Source organism: Puma concolor, chromosome B2, assembly GCF_028749965.1.
Source record: "Puma concolor isolate L17-30 chromosome B2, mPumCon1.1.hap2, whole genome shotgun sequence".
In the NCBI taxonomy this organism is placed as follows: Eukaryota; Metazoa; Chordata; class Mammalia; order Carnivora; family Felidae; genus Puma; species Puma concolor.
In genome coordinates this window covers 51962602-51990540 of record NC_141671.1, presented here as the reverse complement: position 1 = coordinate 51990540, position 27939 = coordinate 51962602, and the positions used below count along the sequence as shown (strand labels likewise).

General features: G+C 42.4%; 1 protein-coding gene and 1 long non-coding RNA gene across 2 annotated transcripts in view; both read left to right on the top strand.

Annotated features, from left to right (window-relative positions):
- Positions 1-3191: 3191 nt before the first annotated feature.
- The window catches only part of GCLC (glutamate-cysteine ligase catalytic subunit), a 50481-nt gene continuing 25733 nt past the window's right edge, over positions 3192-27939 (top strand). The window contains exon 1 of the mRNA XM_025925332.2: positions 3192-3821. Coding sequence (XP_025781117.2) covers positions 3672-3821 — 150 coding nt within the window. The 5' untranslated portion in view covers positions 3192-3671. The remainder of the gene's footprint in view (positions 3822-27939) is intronic.
- LOC112862100 (uncharacterized) lies at positions 5293-7038 on the top strand. Its single transcript, XR_015251294.1, has 2 exons — positions 5293-5959; positions 6045-7038. It is a non-coding gene; the product is annotated as an uncharacterized LOC112862100 (long non-coding RNA).

The following is a 27939-nucleotide window of genomic DNA, read 5'->3' as shown; positions in this document are numbered from 1 at the left end:
GAAACTTTGCCCCAAGCAGCATCCCCGGCAGTGACCTCTAGCACAGAACAGGCACAAAGTGCTGAGTCACGGGGAGGCGGCACCGCGCGCCTGGAGGCGGGCCCGGCGCAGTCACGTGGCGAGGGCTGTATCACAACAACGACGCGGCGTGCAGCGCCGGCCGCCCGCGCCGCTTCCTCCCGCTATCGAGCCGCCCTCCGAGCATGCTCAGCTCGGCCGCGCGGTTGCTCCGGGTCCCCAGCTTCACTGCTCCGTGGTCCGAGTTTTCCAGGCGTCCCTGGAGGCGGGGCTTGCGACTGTCGGGGCTAGGAGGCGTGAAAGGTGAAAGCGTCGTCTTGATCGCCAGTAGCAACGGTTGGTTAGAGCCTACTGAGTCCGGCTTTTTTTCCGCGGAAGATGTGACCGGGAATCCGCTTTGAGCAAGGCCTGAAGAAGAGCTGACTCTGCAGTCTATGGGCACCGTTTCCCGTTAGTGGTCATTAAAGCCCTGAACGATCTGTCTGGGGCTAGTCGCTGAAAACCTACTCGTAGAAGTACCGAAGAAGTAAACCTAAAAATGAAAAACACTGTCAAATAGAGGGGATTGACTGTTGACTGTAATTCCGTTAATCTGTGCTGGGGATTTTTTTCGCCTTGTAACAGCAATTGATTAAGGCACTGTGGCGGCCACAGTTTACATTTGACATAACTGCCAAATAGTACCATCATGCTGCACCCCATTTGGGATTGTCCTGAGCCCAGGGGCTCTCGGGGGTGCTTGTTTAGAATTCGAATAAGAGAGGCCCCCTTCTGTGTCACCCGGAACCTGGGACTGAGTGACTCAAATTACAGCGCTCTCACTACATGCAGTGCTATCTAGAATTTTGGCTAGACTTCAACTTAAATCTCTTACTGAACCCCCCCCCCCATACCTGTTTGTTCATTAAAATGAAACTGACACTCTCCCAAGAGTCCAGCTTCAGGTATTGTGAGGAAATGCAGCAGGTGTAGGAGAAGAGTGCTTTGCAAAGCGTAAATGTCTACAACTGTGCTGTTTCAATTAAGTGGAATGCGAGTCACAAAGATAATCTTAAATTTCCCATTAACCACCTTTAAAAACGGAAAAGAAACAGGTGAATTAATTTAAGCACATACTGTATCTTAACATATCCAAAATACTGTTAGGGCAACATGTAATTGATATAAAATTATTAATGAGGTGTCTACATGCTTATTTTTGTACGGTCTTTGAATCTGGTATGTGTATTACACTCACAGTAGGTCTCTTAGGCCACTAAGATTTCAATGGAAATACTTGATCTGTATTTCCATTTTATAAAATTAACAGGCGAAAAAGTAAATTCATATTCCCAACCTGCTCCAAATTTATGTAAAAGTTTTCCAGTAACCAAATGGAATTTCAAGTTTGAAATGTACATTTCAGTGGATTAAAATAAAGCTAAAATTAGTTTTACAAATTAGCCATTCCTCAGATGCTCGGTAGCCACATGTAGCTGATGGCTATTGTATTGAACAATGCAGGCCCATGCAAATGCTAGATTTTGAGAATAAAAAATGATCTTTTAGATGTCTCACTTGCATGTGAAACATGAGCAACACTGCTCTCCTAGATCCCCACACTACCTGCCTTCCTTAGGAAGTAAGATACAGAGGAAGCACTTTTCTAGAATCGAAGATATAAAAGGCATAAATTAACTCTATCCCAGAGGAAGTCAGTGTAGAGATACTTTTAAAATTATTCTATCATAATGTAGAACTAGAGACATGTACAAATGCAACCAAATTAAGGAGAGGAATAACTGGGACTGAGCAGATAAACAGGAATGTGTCAGGTGGAGATTTCCAAGCAGAAAAGTCAGTGGAAAGCCAGGACCAAACAAGCCTGGTGATGTTGGTGCAGAGGGTACAAAGAAGAGTGGATGCAGCAGCTGAGGTCGAGTTGGCTGTGAACAAATTAGAATGAAGCTTGGTTTTTATCCTTGCTATGTGCTGGGGATTGAAACCTCTCCTGAGCTTCAAACACCCCCACAAATCCACGCCCCCCCCCACACCCCACACACATACACACACTCCACTGTAGGATTATAACCAAACCTTGGGTTTCCATGTCCCCAAGCCCTAAGAGGGGCACATCCAATAGGAAGGGTGTGGGAGAAGGGACTTCTGTCATATAGCCTCTCAGCAGTTAGTTAATAAGTGCTTAAGAAATGTTAACTTTGTAGTTCATGGAATACACTTTTGGCCTCATGTGTGTGATCTAGTTGCTGTCACTTTCTCCCTCGCTGACACATCAGCACTCTGTCAACACATATTTATTGAACAATAACTTGGGGCTGAGATACCGCCTTCCTTCTCTTTCCCACCAGGATAGGGTCAACCCCAGCTGCTTCTAAAATCCTCTACTCTTTTGTAAGCTCACATGAACATCATTTTAGTCACATAATGGATGAATATTAGGTTTGGATGAGGGATATGCTTTTGGAGAAGATTCCTTCAATAAATCCATCTGTAGATGTTGACAAATTCCCTTTTGTTGCAATGAATGGTGTCTGTGCAAAGAATATAGGTCAAATAATTACAGAATACAGAAATACTTGTCATATATATACATATGGTATAAATACACAAGCTTGTATTTCTCTTAATAACCAGGTAATGTATTGGTCATCAACTCTATGCACGTCTGCATCGTGCACACTCTTACAACATAAAAAATAGAATTAATGTAAGTTTACACGGGTGTAGAAATAACTTGCCCAAGGTCCCACAGTCAGTAAATAGTGGAAACGAGAATTGAACAGGTGTTTTATCTGACTACCAAGCTACAGAGTCATTACCATACCTGGCTGCCCTCACCTGTTTTTTAATAAGTGTGAGGGCTTTTCTCACCTCACAGAGAATAAAGAGTGTTGTTCATTAATTCAAATGATCACATTTCTTCTCCAACACAAAGTTTATCTCTTTGGATTAGAGAAATCGAGTTTCCACACATTTCCTTTGCTTGGAGGGGCGAATCTCACTCTCCCGGCCCCCGGTGAGCTCCTCCCCTTCGACTCCGCCCCAACCACGCCTGCGCACGCCTCCTCCTCAGCCTCCTCAGTGTTTCTTTGGGCGCTTGGCCACGCTTCCTCTTCTGCACCGCCTTCTTTCCCCGCCCCTCGCCCGTAGTCTATAAAATCCGGAGCTACGGATCGCGCCTCGGAGCGGCGAGCGAGCAGATAGGAAGACTGGGCATGCTCGGTGGCGGCGCAGGTCTTGGTCACAAGTAGGAAGAAGCCAGTGCACGACACTGGCAAAGAGAAGCGGGAGCCGCTGCCGCACCGCGGCGGTGGGGTCTGTCGCCACCGCCTGGGAGCAGGAGCGGGGCGGGAGCCGCAGCTGGCGAGGCCGCCTGGCCGAGAGCCGCCCAGTCTGCCCTCCTGCCCTCTGCCTCTGTGCCCGTGCGGTGCGCCAGACCCCTGAGTCGGTCACCTGGGCGGCAAGGACCCGCGCGGGGGAGCGGGAGAGGAGCGGACCCTCCCTCTCTCCGCCGGCTGCGGCACGAGGGCGCCCCCGCGGGGCGGAGCAGCTGCTGCCTCCGGCGTCTTGTGCGGGCAGCTGAGTGTCCGTCTCGCGCCCAGCGCCCCGAGCGAGCGGCAGCCGTCAGCCCCGAGAAGGAGGAGGGGGCAGCCATGGGGCTGCTGTCCCAGGGCTCGCCGCTGAGCTGGGAGGAGACCAAGCGCCACGCCGACCACGTGCGGCGGCACGGGATCCTCCAGTTCCTGCACATCTACCACGCCGTCAAGGACCGGCACAAGGACGTGCTCAAGTGGGGCGACGAGGTGAGCGCCCACGGCCTCCGCCCCCGCCTGGCGCCCCTGTCAGGCCACCCCGCGCCTCCTTTGTTCTGCGAGGCGCGCCCCGGGGCCCCACGGTGGTCCGTGTCATCCGGTGTGCCTCTAGGGTCCTCGGACGAGCTGTCCCTGCCCTCGCCTGGCGCGCGTCCGGGGTGTGGGGCCCTGCCTGAGCCTTCTCACCAGACTTCTCCATCCCATTCATTCATTCTTAACGGGTTTCCCCCTTTATTCAAACAAACGGGGTAGGCGCTGGGAGGGCGCGAGCTTGAGCAGGTGTGACATTTGGTGCTTCTAGGAGTTCTCAGTCTGATACATGTGCCGGCCGCGTTTCGAGATCTACCAACCCCGTGTAAAAATGGGTTTTTGTGATCAGTGAGAGAGGCACAAAGTTGTCCTAGAAGGCCCATTGCTGCTAGGAGTCAGGTTTTAAGGATGTCCGCTTCTGCCCAATCTCACGCAGATTACGTTTTACACCTCCCAACTTCTCATCAGTCACCTCGCACCCTCTTCACCCTCCTCCCTCTTCTGCTGCACCACCTCTGTAGAAATTAAGGCTCGGTTTTCCTAAAGGGAAGGAAACTTCCTTGTCCTGTTTAATTCTAAATGGGAATTCTTGAAGCTTCACAGTTGGGATTTGTTAGTGGTTTTCCGTGGCCTGGATCCAATGTCTAAACTTTACACATCAATGCTTCAACATGTGTTCTGCCTAGAGGTGAAATGTTTTTGTATTCTCAGTATGTTGAACCATCGTTTATGGGAAAGATCTGGAAAGCATTGCCCCTTTGGATTTAGTTTTTTTTCTGCCAAAGCGTTTTGCGCTCTCCCTTCCGTTTTTGAAAGTCACATGTAGATACAATTCAAATAATTAAATGCTTTTTTTGAAAAGTGCGTCTGTTTTTACCATCTGTCTTCCATGGCTTGCTTAGGTGTAAGCTTATCTTTAGTCCATGTTACTACTCTTGACCTAAGCGTCAAGGTGCTGGTACGCCAATGCAGAATTTCTGGTCTCCTTGCAAAACGAGTTTGTCTGTTTCTAAGATTGGAAGATAATTCTGCTTTTTTACAGTTGAAGGAATTGTGCTGTTTTAAGTTAGAAAAGTATAATGATCAGGCATTCACATTTCTACTAGAAGGGGTTTGTCATACTTGGGATAGAAAAGGAGTGTACAGGATTGTGTTTGCTGGTAATTCTTCAGTTGTATTCTGAAGTTCTTTGTTTCTTCACGGCATCTGATATTATACGTGTTCATTTGTATATTGTGGGCATTTTACGATCTATCCTCTATTCTCCAGCCCCCTTGAAAATTCTGCTTCAATCATGTGTCTGGGCAGAGTATAGGGTTTTTAGGAAGAGTAAAATTCCTACCCTCAAGTTTTGACAGTCAAGTTAGAAATAGGCAGCCTGATGTAAGGAGAACAAGTGAGATTGTGAAGACTGCTCAGATGGTTAAGGGGGGGGGGGAACCCCACTCTTCTCCTGAAATGGCACTTAAGTGAAACCTTAGTTCCCTGAAGTTGGTTCTCTCTTAGATCCTTGACCTGTGGTATTGCAGGCACGAATTCTCCATTGTGGTATCTCTGTTTGGGCAGATAGAGAAGGTGATGTTTTGAACGGGGGCGGGGAGGAGTCTCATGCCTAAATATTTGCTGATGCTTCCTTCTAGTATCATGTCAAAGTAATTACTCATTTACGTTACAGAACATTACTACTTAAAAAAAATTTTTTTTTTAATGTTTATTTTTGAGAGAGAGCACGACAGAGTGCCAGCTGGGGAGTGACTGAGAGAGAGGGAGACACACAGTCTGAAGCAGGCTCTAGGCTCCAGGCTCCCAGCTGTCAGCACAGAGCCTGATGCAGGGCTTGAACTCAGGAACTGTGAGATCACGACCTGAGCCAAAGTCGGACGCTTAACTTACCACCCAGGCGCCCCAAAACGTTATTATTACATGCAGGTCATGATCCATTAGTGGGTTGAGAAATAAATTTGGATTTCCCTAGATTTGTTTTCTTCTCTTCAGAACTTAAAAAAAAGAAAAAAAGAAATGGAATAAGATGAAGAGTACCAATTACCACAAACAGTATTAGGTCAAACTTTTGGGTTATTTGAGAGCATGTTGAGCAGGTATGTATTGAGTCACATGTAAATTATTTCTTAGTATGGTGGCCACTTAAGGAGTTTGAAAACCATACTGTCCTATTTATCACAGGAGGCTTCCTTGATGAGACGAGCCTTTGAAAAGAGCAGGAGAGCGGTCATCCACTCCAGTGTTAGCAGTATTCCTTGCTCAGAGGGACTCACAGACCACATCCACCAAGTAAAGTCTGCAGGCAGGGTCAGACAGCAAGCAAGCCTGTTTGTATGCAGAAGCCTTGGGAATTAACAGAAACAGGCTGGGCAGATAAAAGTAGAGAAGGGTGTGGTGGGTGGTATGGCCCTGGAGATGAAGGATGGCCTTGCCAGACAGAAAATGGTGTTTGAGATGTGATATTTGGACTGTGTTGGTGTGATACCAAATTACTGCTCTTACTGGGAAATTTTGGTGTTGTACTCATAAGTCTTCTTCTCCACCCCACCCCCTCCAAAAAAAAAAAAGCCTTCAAACCATGGTTAGAAGGAGACCCTGCTGCTTTTGGAAATGCTCAGCCCTAGTTACTATGACAGTATTTACACCTGACAGTGTTTATCAGAAGGAACCCTGGAGTTGTAGTTTCCTTATGTTGTAGTCCAAGGCCTGCCAAACTGCCTGTGTGATGGTGAGCCTCAGTTTCCTCTTTTGGAAAATGACAGGGTTGGAATCTCCCTTCTAACTTCTATAGTTTGAGTATAATTTGAATAAGATTTTTAAAAAGCAACGTACATAATTTCAAACCAGAATGTTATTCTTTGAAATTCACCTGGAGATAGATAATCTTCAGGCTGTTGAGGAAGGAGAAGGCTGCCACCAGCCGCTGGGATAAAAATGGGTCGTACTGTAAAGGTGTGTGTATGCTGGCTTTTTGGAACTCCAAAGTATTCTCCTGTGACAACGTTATGCATGAGTAGATTCCCAGATCAGCTTACAGATGCATGTTTCACCTTTGGTTTAACCGGTCCTAACCCTAGCCACCATTTATTCTGTTTCTGTAGGAGATAGACGTTCTAACTCCTGGGTACCAGGAAAACACTTCATTTTGCCCCAGGATGGGGGCTTTGGGGGAGAGGTAAGATGGATGTTCCTGGGTGCTCTCCTGCCTGCTAAGCATTCTGTGTATGCAAAAAAGAAAGCCCTTCCCTTTTCACAGCTGACACACAACTTTTCAGGTACAGTTTTTGTTTATAACCAGAGTGTACTCATTAAAAGACCAATTTAGGAATTGTATGCTGCAAACATGGCACCAAATACAACTTTTGATTTTTTCCTAATCACTCTCATGTTAGTTACCTTCCTGGCCTTTCTGCTACTTAATAATGGCAGAGGCATTATCAGAGTTGAAATCTGTCTGACTCCAGGTCCATTTCTTAAACACGTTATACCAGGTTTTGGATTATTTACGATGTAGGAGATTTCATCAAATCTCCTTTTACACAGTTCACACTACAGGTTGTAAAGGTGTCAGGAAACAACATTTGAAAGCAAACGTTTAATTTTTCTAATTTTTTTTAACCCAGTGTAGTGGCTGTCAAAGTTAAGAAGGTAATTGTCCTGTAGTTTGCAGAAAAGTGCATGTGATCTTAGGAAAATATAATATGCCTTTAATACTTGAGTGTGTTCTTTGCATAAAGCCAGTAAAACTGGGGTGGGGTATATTCAGTGCTGATAGGTCATCCATTGACTTTGAACTACAAATTTACTTGTGTAGGGTAAGAATGCTTAAATGACTATTTAGAAAATGCATAGCTTGCTGATTAATAAGCTTATGATCGTGTAAGAAAAGTAATATAACCGTGAGCTATAAATCTAGAATGGATAAAAGCAGCCATTTGAGTGTAAATGAATGTGAAGCTTGGACAGATTGCTTAATCTCAACCTCAGTTTTATTATCTATAAAATAGGGATGATAATACCTCATAGGGTTATTAAGATTAAATAGGATAATGTTGATGAAATGGTGTACAAGGAAGTGCCTAACTTACTAAACAAAGACTCATAAATGGTAACTTAAAATGTTTACTTGGAAGATGTTTTTTTTTTTAATGTTTGAATGAGAGTGTGTGAGCAAGAGCGTGAGTGGCAGAGGGGCAGAGAGAGGGAGAGAGAAGAGAGAATTGGAGGCAGGCTCCATGCAGTCAGTGCAGAGTGACACAACAGTGAGATCATGACCTGAGTGGAGATCAAGAGCCAGTCACTTAACCAACTGAGGTACCCAGGTGCCCCTACTTGGAAGTTTTAAAATATCTGCTATATCTCATCTAAATACTCACGGTCAAACTGATTCTCAGCTATAGAGAACAAACTGAGGGTTACTGGAGGGGAGGTGGACAGGGGGTGGATCAATAGGTGATGGCTATTAGGGCAATTGTGATGGGCACTGAGTATTGTATGTAAGTGATGAATCCCTAAATTCTACAACTAAAAGTAATATTACACTGTATGGTAACTAGCTGGAGTTTAAATACAAACTTGAAGAAAAAAAATAGCCATAGTCATTGGGGAATGAGGTATTCCCTGTATGTAGGGTTTATTTTTAAACTAACAAACTTACATTTGTTTATTCAGATATATATTTCATTAGCTTAGTTATTTTTGATGGTATTGATGGTAATTATAGTATTTCTAAATTGCTTTTAACAATCTAAATTGTCTCGGGGCGCCTGGGTGGCGCAGTCGGTTAAGTGTCCGACTTCAGCCAGGTCACGATCTCGTGGTCCGTGAGTTCGAGCCCCGCGTCAGGCTCTGGGCTGATGGCTCGGAGCCTGGAGCCTGTTTCCGATTCTGTGTCTCCCTCTCTCTCTGCCCCTCCCCCATTCATGCTCTGTCTCTCTCTGTCCCAAAAATAAATAAACGTTGAAAAAAAAAAAAAAACAATCTAAATTGTCTTAAAAATACATTACTAGACACTGACTAGAATTAGATATTGAGCACAACTATTTCTTGATAGTCATTGTCAAGATTCAGGTTTCTTACATAGGTCATTGAGTGTTTTGTGACCTATAAAGCCAAGTTGTTTTATCTTTCTGTCTCTGCTGTCACTGTGTACATTGTTTTACATCATTTATTCATATGTCTAAAGCACAGTGGTGAAATCAAGGAAAAAAGGGATTTGTGCTTCTGAACATTTTATATACTCCAGGCATCTGAATGTGTTGTTAAATTTAGAAAACTGTATTTGGGGCATTACGGGTGCTGCTGGTATTGGATGGGAGCGTATTCTAATAAGCTTGCTAATCTCTGTTCGTTCATGATTGAACCAAGTTAGGTGGGTTTTTAAAAACATTTCAACACCTTTATTTAGATGTAACTGATATACATCAAACTGCACATATTTAAAATGTACAGTTTGATAAGTTTTGATACAGGTATACACCTGCGAAACTATCACTACAATCACAATAACATCCATCATTCTAAAAATGTTCTTGTGCCCCTTTGTAATACCCTCCCTTTCCTCCCCACTTCACAGGCAACCAATGATCTCCTTTCTGTCACCATAGTAGAATTTGCATTTCCTAAGAGTTTTATATCTAGGAAACCCTATAGCATGTACTTTTTTGGTCTGGCTTTTTAAGCTGCATATATATTTTGAGGTTCATTCCTTTTGCTGCATGTATAAGTAGTTCATCCCTTTCATTGCTGAGTAGTATTCCATCGCATGGATATACTATGATTTGTTTATCCACTGTTTGGATTGTATCCAATTTTTAGCTTTTACAAACAAAATTTATATGAACATTATGTCTTTGTACTTAATGCTTTTATCTACCTTGATTATTCCCTAGGAGTGATGTGTTTAACTTTTTAAGGAAACTATAAAACTTTAAAAACATTTTCTTTTTAATGTTTATTTTTGAGAGAAAGAGAGAGACTGTGAACAGGGAGGGGCAGAGAGAGAGAGGGAGACACAGAACCTGAAACAGGCTCCAGGGTCTGAGCTGCACAGAACCTGATGAGGGACTTGAACTCATGAACCGTGAGATCATGACCTGAGCCGAAGTTGGACGCTTAATCGACTGAGCCACTCAGGTGCCCCCTGAGTTGTTCTCTTGTTACCGAATTTGAGAATTCTTTATATATTTTGGATGTAATTCTTCCCAGATAATAGACATTGCACATGTGTTCTTCCAGTCTGTTTTCATTGCCTCAAATGGTGTCTTTTGAAGAACAGAGAAGTTGTTCATTTTAATGAAGTCCAGTTTGTCCACTTGTTCTTTTATACTTTTGTGTGGTATCTAAGAAATCTTTCCTTAATCCAAGATCACAAAAGTTTGCTCCCTTATTTTCTTCTAGAAGTTTTATAATCTTAGGCTTTACATTTAGGTTTACGACCCATTTTGAATTACTTTTGTCTGTGGTATAAGGTATGGATTGTTGCTTTTGGTTGCCCCAGCACAATTTGTTGAAAAGACTATCCTTTCTCCACTGCCAGAGGTACATGGCCTTTGTGGCTTGTCTAATACCAGTTGTCTGTGTGTGTGGTTTTATTTCTGGATTCTTTGTATTTGATCTATATGTCTATCTTTATGCCTGTACTACACTCTTTTTATTGCTGTAGCTTTATAATACATTGTGAGATCAGGCAGTGTTAGCTCTCCAGCTTTGTTCTTTTCCAGCAAAGTTTGGTTTGACTCTTCTGAGCCCTTTGAACTTCTACATGAATTTTAGAACCAGTTTGGCAATTTCTACCAAAAACAAACAAACCCTCCTGGGGTTTTGACTGCAATTGGATTGAATCCATAGATCAGTTTGGGAAGAATTGACATTTTAACCATAATGAGTCTTCTGACCCAAGAACAAGTACAGCTTTAATTTCTCTCATCAGTGTTTTATAGTTTTGTTTTTTTTTTTAAGTTTATTGGGGGGGGGTGGAGAGAAAGAGGAGTGGGGGAGGGGCAGACAGAGCAGGAGAGAGAATCCCAAGTAGGCTCCCACACTGTCCGTGCAGAGCTTGATCTCAGGACCTGAGCCAAAATCAAGAGTTGAAGGCTTAACCTGAGCCACCCGGGCGCCCCAGTATTTCGTCATTCTTAATGTACAAGTCTTGCATATCTTTTGTTAGGTTTATCATGGTTTCATATTTTTTTCCTATTGTAAATGCTATTAAGTTTCAATTTCTGATTATTGATTGCTAATATATTGAAATAAAATTGATTTTTGCATATTTATCTTATATTCTAACCTCATTTTTGAACATGTGGGATACAGTTGTAATTAATAACTGTTTTAGTGTCTTTGCTAATACTTTCATCTTTGCTATTCAAGGTTAAGTTCAGTTTTAATTCTTTTCATTCTGAATATGCTTCACTGCTTCTTTGCATGCCTGGTAATCTTTTATTGGATTCTTTACCTTGTTGGGTGCTTGTTACTTGGGTTTTCCTGAGTATTTTTAAGCTTTGTTCTTGAATATAGTTAATTTGGAGATAGGTTAATCCTTTGAGGTCCTGATTTTGTAATTAGATCCAGAGAAGTCTCTAGTTGAGGGCTAATTCTTCTACTGAGGCAAGACCTTTATGAGCATTTGCCCCAGTGCCCCTGAATTAGAAGTTGTTCCTTTCTGGCTTGTGGGAATACAACTCTGCCCTAGCTTTGGGTACTTGCCTCATGTATGGATTGACTTACTACTGAATTCCTAAGGAGGAGCCCTCTGCTGATCCTCTGGGTTTATCTGTGCACCTCTTTTTGGCACTTTGTGTCTTTGGCACCAGTGTCTTGAAAAAGCTGCTCTTTCATATACTCTGGTTTTGGTTGTTTCAGGAGGGAAGGTAAAATTGGTTGCTTTTACTCCATCTTGAGCAGAGGTCTTTTCCTCTTTATCTTTTTTTTTTTTTTTTTTAAGTTCTGCTCCTCCTTTGGAAACTGTGTCCAGAGGCTGGCTGCCCTTGTGGTTATAAAATACCTCCAGTAACCAAGATTTAGCCAACTTTTTAAAGTCAAGATTTTCTTTGCTTTTATGCTGTCATGTTCATCATTTCTCATCACTGTTCTCATCCTACAACTGGGTATTTGTTGAAAATACAGTCATTTTAAAAGTTTGCATACATTTTATGAATGGACTTTAATTTGAAGATGCAAGTCTAAGCCTTGAATCTTCCTCCAAATAACTGTGTGATATTAGGTATAGAACTTAAGTTCTTTAGACCACAAATTTCTCATCTGTAAGACTAATAAAAAAAAGTCATATCATTTGGTTTTGAATTTCATGTTGACCTGTGTGTGTGTGTGTGTGTGTGTGTGTGTGTGTGTGTGTAGTTTCTAATTGTATCTTTTAACAATTTGTTTCAGAATACTTTAAATTCCATACAACTTACAAAAATCAGGAAATGTGTACAAGAAATGGTAGAACTTATTTCCTTACCCTGTCACCTTTTGGGTTTTAGCATTCATCTAAGATAAAGTACTTCACTGGCTACTGACAAAATAATCTAATTATATAGTCATAGATATTAGGTTTCTAGAAATTTGTTTTTAACGTCTTAGGTGAGCCTATTTGAGCCTCACAACTTTTTTTAATTTTAGAGTGAGTGCAAGCAAGGGAGAGTGGCGGAAAGAGATACAAAATCTTAAGCAGGCTCCATACTCAGGGCAGAGCCTGATGCAGGGTTGGATCCCATGACCCTGAGATCGTGACCTGAGCCGAAAATCAAGATCCGGATGGACACTCAACCAGCTGAGCCACTCAGGCGCCCCACAACTTTTCTATTAAAAGCATGATGGTATTGCAAAAATGTTTTCCTCAGAAAAGCTGATACTTAAGTTTTATTTACTTATGGCAAAACACTAAAGGCTATATTTCCATGATGGATAATTTTTTTAATTTATTTAAATTCAAGTTAGTTAACATAGAGTGGAGTAATGGTTTCAGGAGTAGAACCCAGTGATTCATCACTTATTTATAACACCCAGTGTTCATCCCAACAAGTGCCCTCCTAATGCCCATCACCCATTTAGCCCATCCCCCCAACCACCTCCCCTCCAGCAAGCCTTAGTTTGTTCTCTGTATTTAGTCTCTTATGGTTTGCCTTCCTCTGTTCTTATCTTACTTTTCCTTCCTTCCCTATGTTCATCTATTTTTGTTTCTTAAATTCCACATATGAGTACAATCATATGATATTTGTCTTTCTCTGACTAATCTATTTGGCTTAGTATAATACAGTCTAGTTCCACATGATGGATAATTTTTAAAAAAAAATTTTTAATGTTCATTTTTGAGAGAGAGTGCAAGTGGGGGAGGGACAGAGAGAGAGGGAGGGAGACACAGAATCTGAAGCAAGCTCCAAGTTATGAGTTGTCAGCACAGAACCCAATGCAGAGCTGGAACCTACGAACCGCAGTATCATGACCTGAGCTGAAGTTAGATGCTTAACCGACTGAGCCACCCAGGCGCCCCTGGATAATTTTTAAATTAAGTATTTGTTGTGTACTTCCTATATAGGATTCCTAGAGATCCTGGGGGTCTTAGGGATGGGGAGTGAACCTTTTGGTGGAATTCAAAGGGAGAAGGAGAAAGGCAAGGAAAGGGCATGTGCAAATGTGAGATTATGGAGGTGCCTGAAGTTGAGAGAGTACTGCTGTAACACAGGACCAAAGCAGAGGAAAGGGAATGGCTAGAAGTTGAGGCTAGAAAGGTGGGTTGGGTTCAGTCTGTTGAAGGTCCTTGCTAGTAGGCCATGTCAGGAGACCTAGTATTGTGAGTCCAGGCCTATTGTAAGTCCACAGGCCTAAAGATGGTGGTTAAAACCAAAGTGGAGAGCAAGATAGACCAGGGAGAGGAAACATTGGCAGCACCTCAGAACCCTGATGGATACACATTAAAAAAAAAAATTTTTTTTTTAATGTTTATTTTTGAAAGAGACCGAGCATGAACGGGGAAGGGGCAGAGAGAGAGGGAGACACAGAATCTGAAGCAGGCTCCAGGCTCTGAGCTGTCAGCACAGAGCCCCACGCGGGGCTCCAACTCACCGTGAGATCATGACCTGAGCTTAAGTCGGACACTTAACTGACTGAGCCACCCCAGCGCCCCATGATGGATACACATTTTAAGGGACAGGGATAAAGTGTGGGATCCTGAGAGGGAACGGTGTGAGGAGTAGTAAGACTACTGTGTGCAGGAAGAGGGCTCGCAGGCTTTTGAGAGGTGTGGAAGGATAAGAACTGAAAGGAAGCCACTGGATTTGCTGGTTAGGCAGGAACTGGAGGCTTTGGCAACAGCCTATCTCAAACATATTAAGAACTTGGGGGGAAAAACAAAAATTGGTTTCTGGCCAAAATAAATGGCACAAAGCCCATGGATATCTTCACAGTTCATAGGGTCCTTGAAATCTTGATTATAATTTTAGCAAGAAACAGAATTGAACTATTTCAGTTGAACTGGATGGCATGTGAGTTTGGGTATCACTTAAGTAATACCTTTGTGGCTATTAAGTTGTCTCTGGAGTAGTATATTTAGAATGATTGTAATGGATTGAGTATATTAGAATGATGATCCTGAATCTCCACTTAAAGGTTGGTGTTCTCAGACATTGTTTAAGAAGTTGGGGAAACATGATTAAGTCTCAGACTTCTGGCCAAAAGAACTCATTTTAGATACATGTTGATAGGTATTCAGAAAACTTGGTTATCTGGATTGGTATATCCTTGGGGAGTGTATGTGGCTACAGTTGTACTTTGTTAGACACTCATCTGAAAGTTTCCTTATGCTTAGGTTTTTTTTGTGTCTGTCATGGTCAGAATTTGAGATACGGTAGTAGTTTCCAGAGTAAGATTACGAAAGAACCCCAAACCAGATGTTCCTAATTACATAAATGTTCACACAGACCCACTGGTCTTGTCTCCCTTCCCCCGAGGTCCTTTTTTTAGTCCATTGGATTTGGTTAGTGCCTTTTTTTTTTTTTTTTTTTTTTTTAACTGGATGTTGATTTAGCAGAGTTAAAACCCTTAGGCAAGAGACTTTCTGACCCTTTTCTTGGAAGCTAGTAAGAATCTAGGCTGTGACTCTGCCCCATTTGGATTACCTGCAGCGGTCATGGGCTCGATACACAGGGCTTCACATATTTTAATGCTCTGGAGAGATCATAAAGATCTTAAAGTACCTGTAAAAGTTGACTGGCACTTGTCTGAAGTGTTTTCAAGAGTTAGTGACCTTCAATCCTTAGAAAGTTAACATTTTTTATTTTTAAAAAAGTTTTTGTTTGAAAGGATATACTCTGAGAACTTTAAACCTCAGACAAACCTAAGGAGGTTATTTGGGAGTGCTTCCTTCATTTCCCGCTGGAAATGTTCACATATTTACATAAGTCAGGTATTTGGAAGGTAGTTTTTTTGTTTTTTTTTTTAATGTTTTCTAGTGTTTATTTTTGAGAGAGAGACAGAGTGCAAGCTGAGGAGGGGCAGAGAGAGAGAGAGAAAGAGAGACACAGAATCTGAAGCAGGCTGCAGGCTCTGAGCTGTCAGCGCAGAGCCTGACATGGGGCTCGAACTCACAGAACTGCAAGATCATGACCTGAGCCGATGTCAGACACTTAAACGACTGAGCCACCCAGGCGCCCCGAAGGTACTTTTTTTTTTTTTTAATCTTTCTTTATTTTTGAGAGAGAGAGAACCGTGTGAATGGGGGGAGGGGTAGAAAGGAGAGGAATAGAGGATCTGAAGCAGGCTCTGCACTGACAGCAGCAAGCCCAATGCAGGGCTTGAACCCACGAATCGTGAGATCATGACCTGACCCAAAGTCAGATGCTTATATGACTGAGCCACCCCGGTGCCCTGGAAGGTACCTTTTTATCTAACACACTTTCAGTAGTGCTGCCTGTGCTAAGGATGGTGGTCCTCTCTTCTTGGCCCCCAAGGCTGCCATTTCTGTATTAAGTTGTATCTAGGGGTCCTGCTCTGTGGGCTTTAGTACTCAAATACAGAGAGGACTAGGAAGTAAACAAAAGGCTTCTAAGTACAAAGTTTATGCATTTTACTCCTAGAAGCGTCTTAAGCCTTTACCCAGAGAGCACTCACTTTATACACAGTTGCTGCAAGCTTGGCATCTGGTTTCTTAGTTTAGGATGAGCTACAGACAAATCAATTGAGGCAGAAGCAAGAGAAAGCAATTGAGAGAGCAGCTGTGAAAAGCACATCTAGACACGGCAGCCCGGTGTTCCTCTAAGGATCTTCCTCTGCTGTAATTCTAGTTAGAGAAATAAAATAGCTAATGAATTCCAAAGCTTTAATAAAAAGTGACAGTGTGTTTAGGATCTTCCTATTGTGATGGCAGAAGAGGTTGTAATCAATTTTAGAAAGATAATATACATAAAAATGTTTAAGAGATCATGTGCTTGAAAGGAGTAAGCTTTGGGAAACAAGACAATACATTTGAATAAAATTACCTTCCTGGCAACACCGAGTAAGTAATGTATTTGCACCAGTGAAAGAACAATGGATGGTCATATACTAAGAGTTTCTAGAAAAATTTAGTAGAAATACAGCTTTCCCCCCACTCTCCGAAAGGGCATCCCTCTGAAATCTTTTCTAACCCAAAATCGTGTAAAGTGAAGAAGCAATTACCGTTATTTATATGGAAGAATTTTTTAGCATTCCCAGACCGCCAAATAACCTCTTTTAGACTTTTTTGATACCTTAGGACGTATCTTGCTAATGGGTGGCCAGAATAAATCGAGATCAAGCCCAGATGCTCACTGACCCAGTTCAGAGCTATGGTGACTAGAGGCTGACACGCTGGGTGTGGCTCCCAGGGAAGGGGCCTGGCGGGGCCCTCTAGCTGCTCCAGGTGCTCCCTGGTATAAGGGCTCGCTGCGGGGATGTTGTTTTCACCTTTTTTTTTTTTTTTTTTTTTTTTTTAATTATTTTGAGAGAGAGGGAGAGCATGAGCGGGGGAGGGGCAGAGAGAGAATCCCAAGCAGATCCCACAGTATCAGTGCAGAGCTGTGAGAGCTGAAATCAAGAGTCAGACGCTTACCCGACTGAGCCACCAGGTGACCCTTTGCCTTTTTGTAAAGGCAGAAAATCTCCTTCAGATTTCTTTCAATTAACAAAAACAGGTACAGTTATCCCTCACTTTCTGAAACTTTGCATGACGGCGTTTCTCTTATAAAAGACGTAGATTAGATTAGTACGTGTTTCACTAACTGAAAGAAATCTAAAGAGAATTCTTGCTGCTGTGAAAACAAAGTTACCATACTGAGGTAGGTCTTTTGTAACAGTGAGTGGCCTACCGCGAATTTTTGGAAAACCAGAAACGCTCCTCGCCTTACACCAGTTCTGCTTATGAAAGTTTTTATAGGAACACTTCACTTCCAGATAGATAGTGGGGAAACCCCTGCTGATGTAGCTCTTTCCTACCAACAAAGTGGCTTGGTTCAAATATTTGAAAAGCAGTGGATACCTTTACTCGTTTAGAGCTGGAAAGGACTTTTTTTTTCCTCCTATTTTTCCAGATGATGAAACCAAGGCTCAGAGACTAAAACACATTCCAAATGTCCATAATTGTAATATTTGTAAGAAAAGAGGGAAAATTAAGGCTGTTCTGAGCAGGTTGGTGCCTCTTGGGGGTGGGGACAAGAAAGAGGTTGTGGTAGTGGGTGGTCAGCAAAGATTTCTCTGAAAAGGTGGCATTGAGACCCTCAGAAGCTAGCTGTTTGAAGAAGGGCTGAGGTAAAAATCTTTCTAAGCAGAGAGAATAGAAGGGCTGTCAAGGTCCTGACTTGGTTTTTGGAGAAAGAAGTGTGGCCAGTGTGGCCACAACACAATGGGGAGGAGGGAGGTGGGAAATAAAGGAGGCAGAGGTCGGAAGACTAGCCTTAATGTTCCTGGTGAGGGGTGTTGGGTCGTTTAGCCCAGTGGGAGCCACTTGAAAGTTTCAAGGAAGGGAATGACTGGATCTGCTTGGTGCAGGAACCCAGGACTGCCTGATTGCAGAATTAGGCCCCGTTCTACACTAGGAGCTTTCACTTTTGACTGAGACCAATAGTACTGGAAACAAATGCCAAATGAAACAAAACGTTGGTGAAATGGTATTTCCATTCCCATGAGTGACACATTCTGGTATTTTATTCTTGATTTTAAAAAAAAAAAAAAAAAAAAAAAAAAAAAAACTTTTTATTTTGAGAGAGAGCATGAGCAGGGAGGGGCAGACAGAAGATGGGGAGAGAATCCCAAGCAGGCTGCACACTGTCCTCGCAGAGCCTGACGTGGGGCTCAATTTCACGAACCGTGAGATCATGACCTGAGCCAAAACCAAGAGTCAGATGCTTAATGGACTGAGCCCCCCAGTACCCCTCAACTTCAAAATTTTTATGTGATGTTGATTACTGCCTACTTTGGCTCATTACAGGCTTGTAACTAGCATTTGAAAAACCCCGCTAAGACTCCTATTCTGCCTCAATAAATATACCTCTGCCCAAGAGGTAGAAAACAATAGCCAGTAGCATCTGAGTGGTGCTGTATACTTCTGGTTTAGGCACTTTTGCATGCAGTTGTTTTGTTTTGTTTTTGTTTTTAAGTTTCTTTGAGAGAGCACACGAGAGTGCAAGCAAGGGAGGGACAGAGAGAGAGACTCCCAAGCACATTTTGAGCTGCCAGCCACAGCCTGATTTGGGGCTTGATCTCACAAACCATGAGATCATGTGCTGAGCTGAGATCAAGTCAGATACTTAACTGACTGAGCCACCCAGGCACCCCACATGCCGTTTTTATATGTACTCCTTCTCAGAAACTGATGGACACCAAAACATGAACTCCTAGCTCCCAAATGAGCAGGAGGAAAAGCTCTCTGTAACAGTTTTCATGGGCTCCAACACAAGATGAGATTGAAGGTGGAAAGAAAAAGAAAAAAATAGAGGTAGGGATGGTGGTGATGAAGGAAGTAGGCTCTTGTTTCTGAGTAAAAATACAAATGTCTTAGAGTCACAGATGTTTAAGTATTTTTCGTTACCAGATGGCCAGTGATTCCCTTCTAGAAGTGAAATGCCAACATTCTTTCAAAACTGTAATATTGAATATGCTTGGTAAATTTCTCGGTCTGCAGGATGAATGCTAGCAGGTTTAGTAACATGACTGCAGCCTTCCCAGCTAATCTTCTGCTGGCAACGGAGCCCGGTGAAAAGGCAGATGCGGATGAGCCCTTTATATGAAACCCAGGCTGATCTCAGTTGTTAGTTATGCAGCCTGCGTCAACCTCAGCCCAGGCCAGCAGGTATTGGGCCAAAATCAGGACCTTTGACTTACTCTTTAACAGGAATTTCAAATATGGCAGGAAAGGAGTCTATATTAACAAGGGTCTCCATCTTCCAAATCTGATCTTAAGGAGGTTAGCATTGCTCTCTTGGAGGGATCTGCCCAAACATCCAGGTGTCATTCCTGAGGTGGAGCCCTGATGCTGCCTTTATGAGATGTGATTATGAAAGAGCATCTGTGCTCAGATTCTTGTGATGGTGGAATATGGTGTTGAATCCATGCTCTCCCCAGCCCCCCATGACCCTGGCTCTGGGGGCCTAGATGGGCCTGAGTATAGCAGTCACTTGGGAGGTAGAATGTATCTGCTTTACAGTTGGCTGTCACTCAGTCTCTTTAGAAAGCACTTTTTTTTTTTAACCCCTTTGGTGGGTTAGTCTACCACTGGTTCCTAAAAACTAAAACTCCAAATTTCTTCTATTTTTTTTGGCAGTCCTTGAATTTAAGCCCACTGAATTTATAAACACAACTTGAAAAATTATACTTGTTTTCTTAAATTTTTTTTTTAATGTTTTTATTTTTGCGACAGAGACAGAGCATGAGCAGGGGAGGGGCAGAGAGAGAGGGAGACACAGAATCGGAAGCAGGCTCCAGGCTCTGAGCTGTCAGCACAGAGCCCGATGCGGGACTCGAACCCACAGACTGCGAGATCATGACCTGAGCCGAAGTCGGACGCTTAACCGACTGAGCCACCCAGGTGCCCCTATACTTGTCTTCTTGATTGTCCAGTTCTAGGAGTGCATCGGGCAGAGCTGGGCACCACCATGGAGGGTGCATGTTCTCTTCAGCAACAAGCATGACCCTTTGCTAAAGCCCTAAGCTTGCCCACACGTGGTAGGAGCCACCTCAGAGGTTCTTGACACACACCTCCCCATACTGAGAACTACACAATAGTTGATCAAAAGCAGCCTTTATCTGGATGGGGACCAGGATACCTTTTTTCTTGTCAGCCCTGTAGTGACATATTCCTCTGGCAGAGGAGCCCTGACCCCTGCAGACAGCCTGGCCCATGTCAACCCAGTTTTCACTCCTGGCCCATCCCTGACCTGGCCTACCCTCCCCTCCCGGCCACCCCATCTGGGACTCCACACTCACCCAATTTTCTGGCTCAGCACCTGGCTCCAGCTGCCTGGGGCTGCACACAGGTCAACTGCCCGTGTCACGCCTGAGCACACACAGGAAGGTGTAGTGGTCAGTTGCACCCACCTCCCCAACCCCGAGCCCTGCAAAGTTCACCCCTCTCCCACATCTATCCATGCCCAGCTCCTTTCAAGCGCCTGTCCCTCTTCCTACCTGTCCCCTGCCCCACAGACTCTCCATGTCAGCCCACCTACCACAGGAAGCTCCACAGACACGGCCCAGTTGTCCATTCCCTTTGCCCACCCCATCCCCCTGTGACTCACCCGCCAGGTGGGCCTGCCATATTCCTCTGGCAGAGGAATATGTTTGCAGGAAAGAGCCAAGGAATTGACTTGTCCTTAAAACTCAGAAGCTACAGATCTAAGAGATGTTTTGAGGTAAATAAAAACTAACAGTATTGTTTCTTGAGAAGCAATGGTCTGCAGTTTAGGTTTAGGGTTTGTTTTTGTGGGTGGTTTTTTTTTTTTTTTTTTTTGGTCAAGTGCCTGTGTAAAATTGGTGGCCATGGGAAACATGACCTTTGGTAACTTTACTTGATGAATTACTTTTTGTGAGGTTAATTTGTGTGAGAAGACTGGCTGGGTTCTGCTAGGTTTGATTCAGAAAGAAGGTAGGAATGCCTTAACGTGGTCTTTATAACCATCAGAAAATTAAAACTGAAATATGCTTGAAGTGTAGTGGTATGGTTAAAAAAAAATCGGACGAACATAAATTCAGAGGCCCAGAAAATAAATGTCTCCTGCTGTTAATAGAGCATGAAAGAGCAGATGTACTTTTAGGGATTTCCCATGTAGTGAGTTAATAGGCCCATGTACAATTCCAGGACTGAGGTTTCTTTTAGGTTTTAGTCCAGTGAGGTTCAATGTTACTCTCTGTAGTAATAGAAATATTTGCTCTATTCAGTAGGGTAGCCAGTAGCCCTGTGTGGCCAGTGGGACTTGGGAACTGAATTTTTAACTTTATTTTAAATCTAAATTGGAATAGCTACATATGCTTACTATCTACTATAATGGACAGTGTGAATTTGTTTTTCTTTTAGTGAAAGGTGTCATTCTCTCTCATAATCTTCCCAGCAGCTCCCATTTTGTCTCTTTTAAAGTCTTAAATTTTTTCACTTAGACTTCATATTACTAATCTTGGCATGTGAAGAATTTTTCTCTGTGTGGACCAAGATAATGATTCAAGGAAGTTACTTCACCTAATCGTACAGGAAATTCACAGATGTTATGCATTGTTAAGATTGAGATTAACATTATAAATAAAAAGCAACCTACTCTGTCAGCTTAAGTCCTAATCTAGGATGGCAACAGAAGACCAGGTCAGGGCAAGGCCACATTTATTTTGGTTTCTAAAAGTGTAAAGTTCCCTAGAGTACACCCTGTGTAATTCTGTGGTATGAAATGACATTTCACAGTAGGAGAGAAAGTCAAAATACATCAAATATTATAAGAATTTGACATAACTGTAGACTAAACTACTAAAACATTTATTTAGGGAACATAGGGCAGTTTACTCTAACATATCAACAGTTTAGAACATCACCATATACATGAATCTATAAAAGCACATGTATTCCAGTGTCTACTTCCTAGTTACTGGTCCCCCCAAATGCTCAGACATTACCACATAAAACACTGGTTTTGATATTTGTAATGTTAGATGTGTCTAACCTGGGAGTCCACCTTAAAACCAGATTCTGAGTCATATCAAATTTCACTACATTCATGTAAGAATTTCTTATGTAAGTTTATTCACTATCTTAAGCACAGCTATTCTTTTGGTCTTATCATTCGCCTCTTCCCCATTTAAGTAGTGGGGTTGAAAAAGCATCACTGTGGCTAACATCTCTTGGGGTGCTCTAAGTTTGGGTATCATGCTGGTGCCCATCATATGGAAATGGATGCCATCCAACTGAATGGTTGAGAGTGCTCAAAAATATTGGTCCTTTTATTTTGCCATGTGAGAAAACTGTCTTCTGGATAGAAGGCATGGCCGCTAGCTTTAAAATAGCTTATAATCTAGAGAAGGACTGTCATGGCATGATCTCTTTGGGGAGGGCCCAGTTTATCTGCATCTCTGACCAGCCAGAGAGGCGATGATGCTGCAGTCAGAGTGGTTGTTGGGGGAAGCATGGGAATCCTGTGGGAAGTTATTGAAACATCAATAGACCCTCCCCTTTGGCCAGTCCCTTTCCTCCAGGAAGCCTTCTGAACTAGACTGGATCAGCTCCTCCTATTACACGTGCACAGCTCTGTTTGGTTATCTCCAGTGCTCACCCAGACCCTTCTGTGTTATTGGCTGTGGCTTTAGCAGCAACGGAGGAAGCTTGAGAAAAAGGAGCCACGCCTGCCTGACCCTTCACAGTATTGTCAGCACCTACCCAACACTGGGCCTTGTTGAGCGGGTGAAAGGACAGAGGGGGGTGGGGAGGGTGGAGCAGCAAGACCATGGGTTTTGGCACTGATTGGTCATCAACTCTAACTGGGGCCTTAACCTTCAAAGTGGCTGTGGGCTTGTTTTGGAGTTAGTGTAAGGAGAAAACTGCGTCTCAGAAGCAGGTTATTCTAGCAAGAGTCAAGACTACTGCTTGGGCCACTGGAAGAGAGCCAACAGTGGAGTTGAGGACCTGGCCCTGAATTTTGAATTTCAAGAGGATGGCTGGAGACAAAAGAATTTCTTAGAGTATCATCTCTCTAAATAGGGAACTGCCTGTAACTGCTTCTGAGCCTTATAGAACTAGATTGCTTTCCTAATTAAGTACTGTTTTTACTTCCAGGGAGTAGAAATCTTAAAATTCGTGTTTTATAAAACGTCTAGCTTTTTCTCAAATTCCAAGCTCTCTGAAACACTTACCTTCATGGTAGAGTATCAAAAGTTTTTTTTACAAAGGAGATTTATTTTAAACTAGTGGTAAATGTCATTTAAAGACCACATAAATCCTACAAAACTTGAATATATTTATATTAACAGTTACTATTGTTATCTTGAACTCTGATGCCATGATTGCTTAACGGTCGACTATATATTCAGCATTGTCCTGAGAACTTACATCACCCTCAATTAAGATTCTTTACTTTTCTTGGCCTAATTTTAGATGAACATAAAGCACCTCGTGCTTGTGCAAACCTGCGCTGAATAACTAGTGGATTATTGTATTCGGGTCATTCCTAGCAACACTATATAACACATAAACTACACAATAGTCTTTTGAATGTGCCTTTGTCTTTGATTCAACAGCTCAGAGATATTAGTGGCTTTTATTCTAGTGGGATAAAATTTAGCCTTTTTCACAATGAAATTAAAAAATTTTTAATGTATAGAAAAAGTGCACATTTTAAAATAAGCATCTTACATAGTGGTTGGTTATTTTTATTGTGTCTCTTCTCCCCCCGTTTAAAAAGATAACTAATGGGTACCAAGTAGCAATGTCCCTAAGTTACATTTAGGGAGTTGTAATCTGTGTACTGAGAATAGAGCCCAATGGCTATTTTTGCTACTTCCAAATATGTTGATTACACAAATTTGAATTACTCTGCAGTCCGCTTACAATATCTTGGAATTGTGTATGTATGCAGTGTACATAGATGTTGCTGTAACTCTGAATACACAGCCTAGATGCTACTCAAAGTTAGGAAGCTGGTACGGTTTAATCCTTGGAATCTGTTGTATTCAGAAGGGCTTCTGTATCCTGTTTTGTTATTTTCTCTTTGATTTTGTCTTTTACTCTCATTCTTTGTTTGCAGAAAGGGTTTAAGATGGGACAAAGTCCAGATAATAATAAAGTCACTGTGGCTTTAGGTATTTTACATTGGGAAAGCATTGCCTTACTGTTTGACTTTATTATCACTGAACAGCTAGCTCACTGAACCAAACTCCATTTTGGCTCTAGTTTGGCTGTTAGGAGAGACTGTTGACTGCTTGTGTGACTGCTTGAGGTGGGTCGAGGAAGATTTTAACGTTTATTTATTTTTGAGACAGAAAGAGACAGAGCATGCATGAACAGGGGAGGAGCAGAGAGAGAGGGAGACACAGAATCTGAAACAGGCTCCAGGCTCTGAGCTGTCAGCACAGAGCCCGATGCGGGGCTCAAACTCACGGACTGTGAGATCATGACCTGAGCCGAAGTCAGACGCTTAACCGACCAAGCCACCCAGGCGCCCCTCAAGGAAGATTTTAAAAAAGATAAAACTAGGAGCTGAAGGAACCATTCTGAGCACTGACGCAGGAAAATCAAAGCCACTATAGGGGGTGATTGCTTCAGAACACCCTAAATTTGAGTTTGAAAAACATTCAGAAAATTCTTCAGGCTTCTAACTGATCTTTGATTTTTATCCAAAAGTATGTTTGTTTGTTTTTTCTCATTTGGTAAATGTTCTTTTTTTTTTTTTTTTTTTATGTTTATTTTTGAGAGACAGAGAGACAGAGCGAGCGAGCTGGGGAGGGGCAGATAGAGAGAGGGAAACACAGAATCTGAAGCAGGTTCTGAGCTGTCAGCACAGAGCCGGACAGGGAGCTCGAACTGTGAGCTTGAACTGTGAGATCATGACCTGAGCTGAAGTCGGATGCTTAATTGACTGAGCCACCCCGGCGCCCCCATTTGGTAAATATTCTGATGTGTTTGCTTCATTCACTTAATGAGATCATGGATGATTATTTTTTAATTAAGGAGCATTTCTTTTGTAAGCATTTTAAATGTCATCCATTTGGCTGATATTTAAAACTCAGACCAAGTTTGAGCTTTTTGCTCTTCAGTGTCATTCCCATGCTTTAAACTTAGGGCCTCAGAGTGATTTTGAAAACTAAGGATTTCAATTATTTCAAACCTAGGAAACCAACCAGAGTTTATTCTACTTTAGCTTGTATCATAGATAACAAAAGTTATTACTCACTTTGGTAATAGATAAATGATGGGAACCCAGTAAGCTAGGAAGTATCTCTTCTTCTGTCCCACAGGAAACATGTTATCTGGTTAAGAAGATAGCCCAGATAGCAGATGATGCCTTGCAGACGTGTTGCAGCCAGTGATCAAAGGAGGAAGTACTGAAGTAGGAAGACCCCTGAGAGAGTTAGTAAGGCATCATAGAGCCAGAAGCTCTGTCCTGGGCCTAAGAGATTGGCTGAGGCATCTATTTAAATCTGTAACTGTACCTGTGATGTTTCAGCTTCTATGGTAGAATGTCAGGTCCACTTCATAAAATTGAGTCATAATCCATTTTTTATATTTTCAGCCAGTGTTCTATTCTGTCCCTGCCTCATATAGCTTATAACGATTCTTTAAAAAGCTTCTCATCACTAACCAAGATTGGCATCCTCTATAGTCCTAGCAGCAAGGTGTGCTGAGCCTGGAGGCCAGGCAGGCTGGGTTCACATCTGCTCTGACATTTGTGGTCTAGGGCAAGCTTACTCAGCCTCTGTGCACATCTTAGCACATCTGTAAAATAGGTGATGATGCCTACTTTGAATGATGGTTTGGAGGTTGGATCTGCGTAGGAAAATTCGTGGCATATCCTTTCTCATTATGCTCATTTAAAGGTAAATTTGTGTCTTTTACTTAGGATATTTTCATGTATCTATCCTGAGACTTAGTTTCCTGTTCCATCAGCTCTTTGCTGATGAGGAAGGAGAAACTATCTGAAAACCTGTGCTTAAATATGGGAGCAGTTTCAGATTCTGCCGCCCACAGTTTTCAGGAATTTGACATTGAGTGATCCTACAAGTGCAGATTTCACATTGCTGTTTCATGTAGCTAAGCCAAATAGTCTTACCTATTTCTTGAACTAAAAATGTTCTAATACAAAAACAAGAATGGGAACTTAAACTCATCAATAAAACTGCTATCTTAGTTCAGGCTACTGTACCACACACCACAGACTGGGTGGCTTAAACAACAGACTTCTGTTTCTCATGGTCCTGGAAGTTGGGAAGTCCACTGTGAAAGGTCGGGACAGATTCATTTTGGGATGAGGGCCCTCTTCCTGGCTTCTGAATAGCTGCCTTCTTGCGGTGTCCTCACATGGTGGCAAGAGAGGTGATCTTTTCCATTTCTTTTAATAAGGGCACTAATCCTATCCCATTGGGGATTAAGGGCTTCAACATATGAATTTGGTAGGGGTTGAGTGGAGCACATTCAGTCCCTAGTAACAACTAATAAAAGTTGGTTCAAAAGTGTGTTGTTTAAACCTGCTAGGCTATTTCCTATGGTTACTAACATTCTTTCCTCCTTTATAATTATATCTCTTAGCTGAGGTGCAAAACAGTCTCCGGTTGAACATTACTGTGTCTGTGATGGGGCGCCTGATTGAAATGCCTTCCAAAGCCAGGCAGGTACACATAATAAGTAAAGAGAATAGGCCACTGCAGACCAGAGCATGGCCCTCCGAGGAGAGGAGCTCATACCCTGCCCTTCAAAAGGGCAATACTGGGCTTTTGGGCATTTGTGGAGTTTTTTGTTTTTTAAATTAAAAAAAATTTTTGAGCTTATTTGGGGGGGTGGGGCGGAGAGAGAGCACGCATACGCACACACATGCATGCGTGAAAGGGGCCCCAGGGTGGGAGTGGGGGGTTAGGGAGAATCCCAAGCAGGCTCCGCATTGTCAGCGTGGACCCAGGAACCCTGAGATCTCTCAAGACCTGAGCTGAAGTGTTTAACCGACTGAGCCACCTAGGTGCCCCTGGACATTTGTTTTTAAGGCTGGAAATCTGGATTTGCATGTCAAATGTCAGGTAGATAGTGGAGATAGTGGATGTATTGTTGCTTCCTTTTTTTTTTTTTTTTTTTTTTTTAATAAGTCAAACAAAATACATCTGCCGACTGAGTATGCTTTGTGGGCACCAGTTTCCTACCTTTTCTCTGTTTTGGTATCTTGTGCAGAGGGTATTCTCAAGTGTTTGCCTGTATGATCTGATTCCATACCTTTTCACTTATATACAGGTAATGTTTTATTTCAACCATAAATCGTGATTCATAGTCTTCACTATTTATACTATCATAATTTAAAGCATGTGTTTTCAGGAAAACAAAAACATGTTCTATTTGTACTACACCCAGAAAAGACCTACTTTGGTATTTAACTCCTGATTTTTATCAGAATTCCACCAGGTGGTGTTATCAATGCAGTAGTGCACCTTACACTGTAAATTTTGTATGGTTTCAGAGTGGGCAAGTTGTCTTAAGTTACTCATGAGAAACCAAAAGTAAGTTGTTGAAACTCCTAAAATAACCTCTCCACATTGATGTGTTTATGATTATGAATTAACTCTCCAATAGTGGGACTTACAGTTCCATTTATCCTTATCCACTGGCAGGTTATTAATCTACCATGATTAGAATGCCCAGATAACTGCTTACCTTCAGTAAGCCATTTGAGGAAATAAATTTTAAAATGCAGCTTCTTTGTGTAACTGAGATTTACAGAATCTTAGCTTTGAAATACTTCTTTTGAAGTGCAGTCTGTGAAAATGGGCATCTTGACCTTTGTTTAGCATATTAAATAGAGCAGGAGAAAGAAATAATTAGGGAAAAAGTTCTTGTCCTCAAACAGTGCCACTGTTGACTGATGAGTTTCTCCAGGTCTTCATATTATGCAAAAGAACA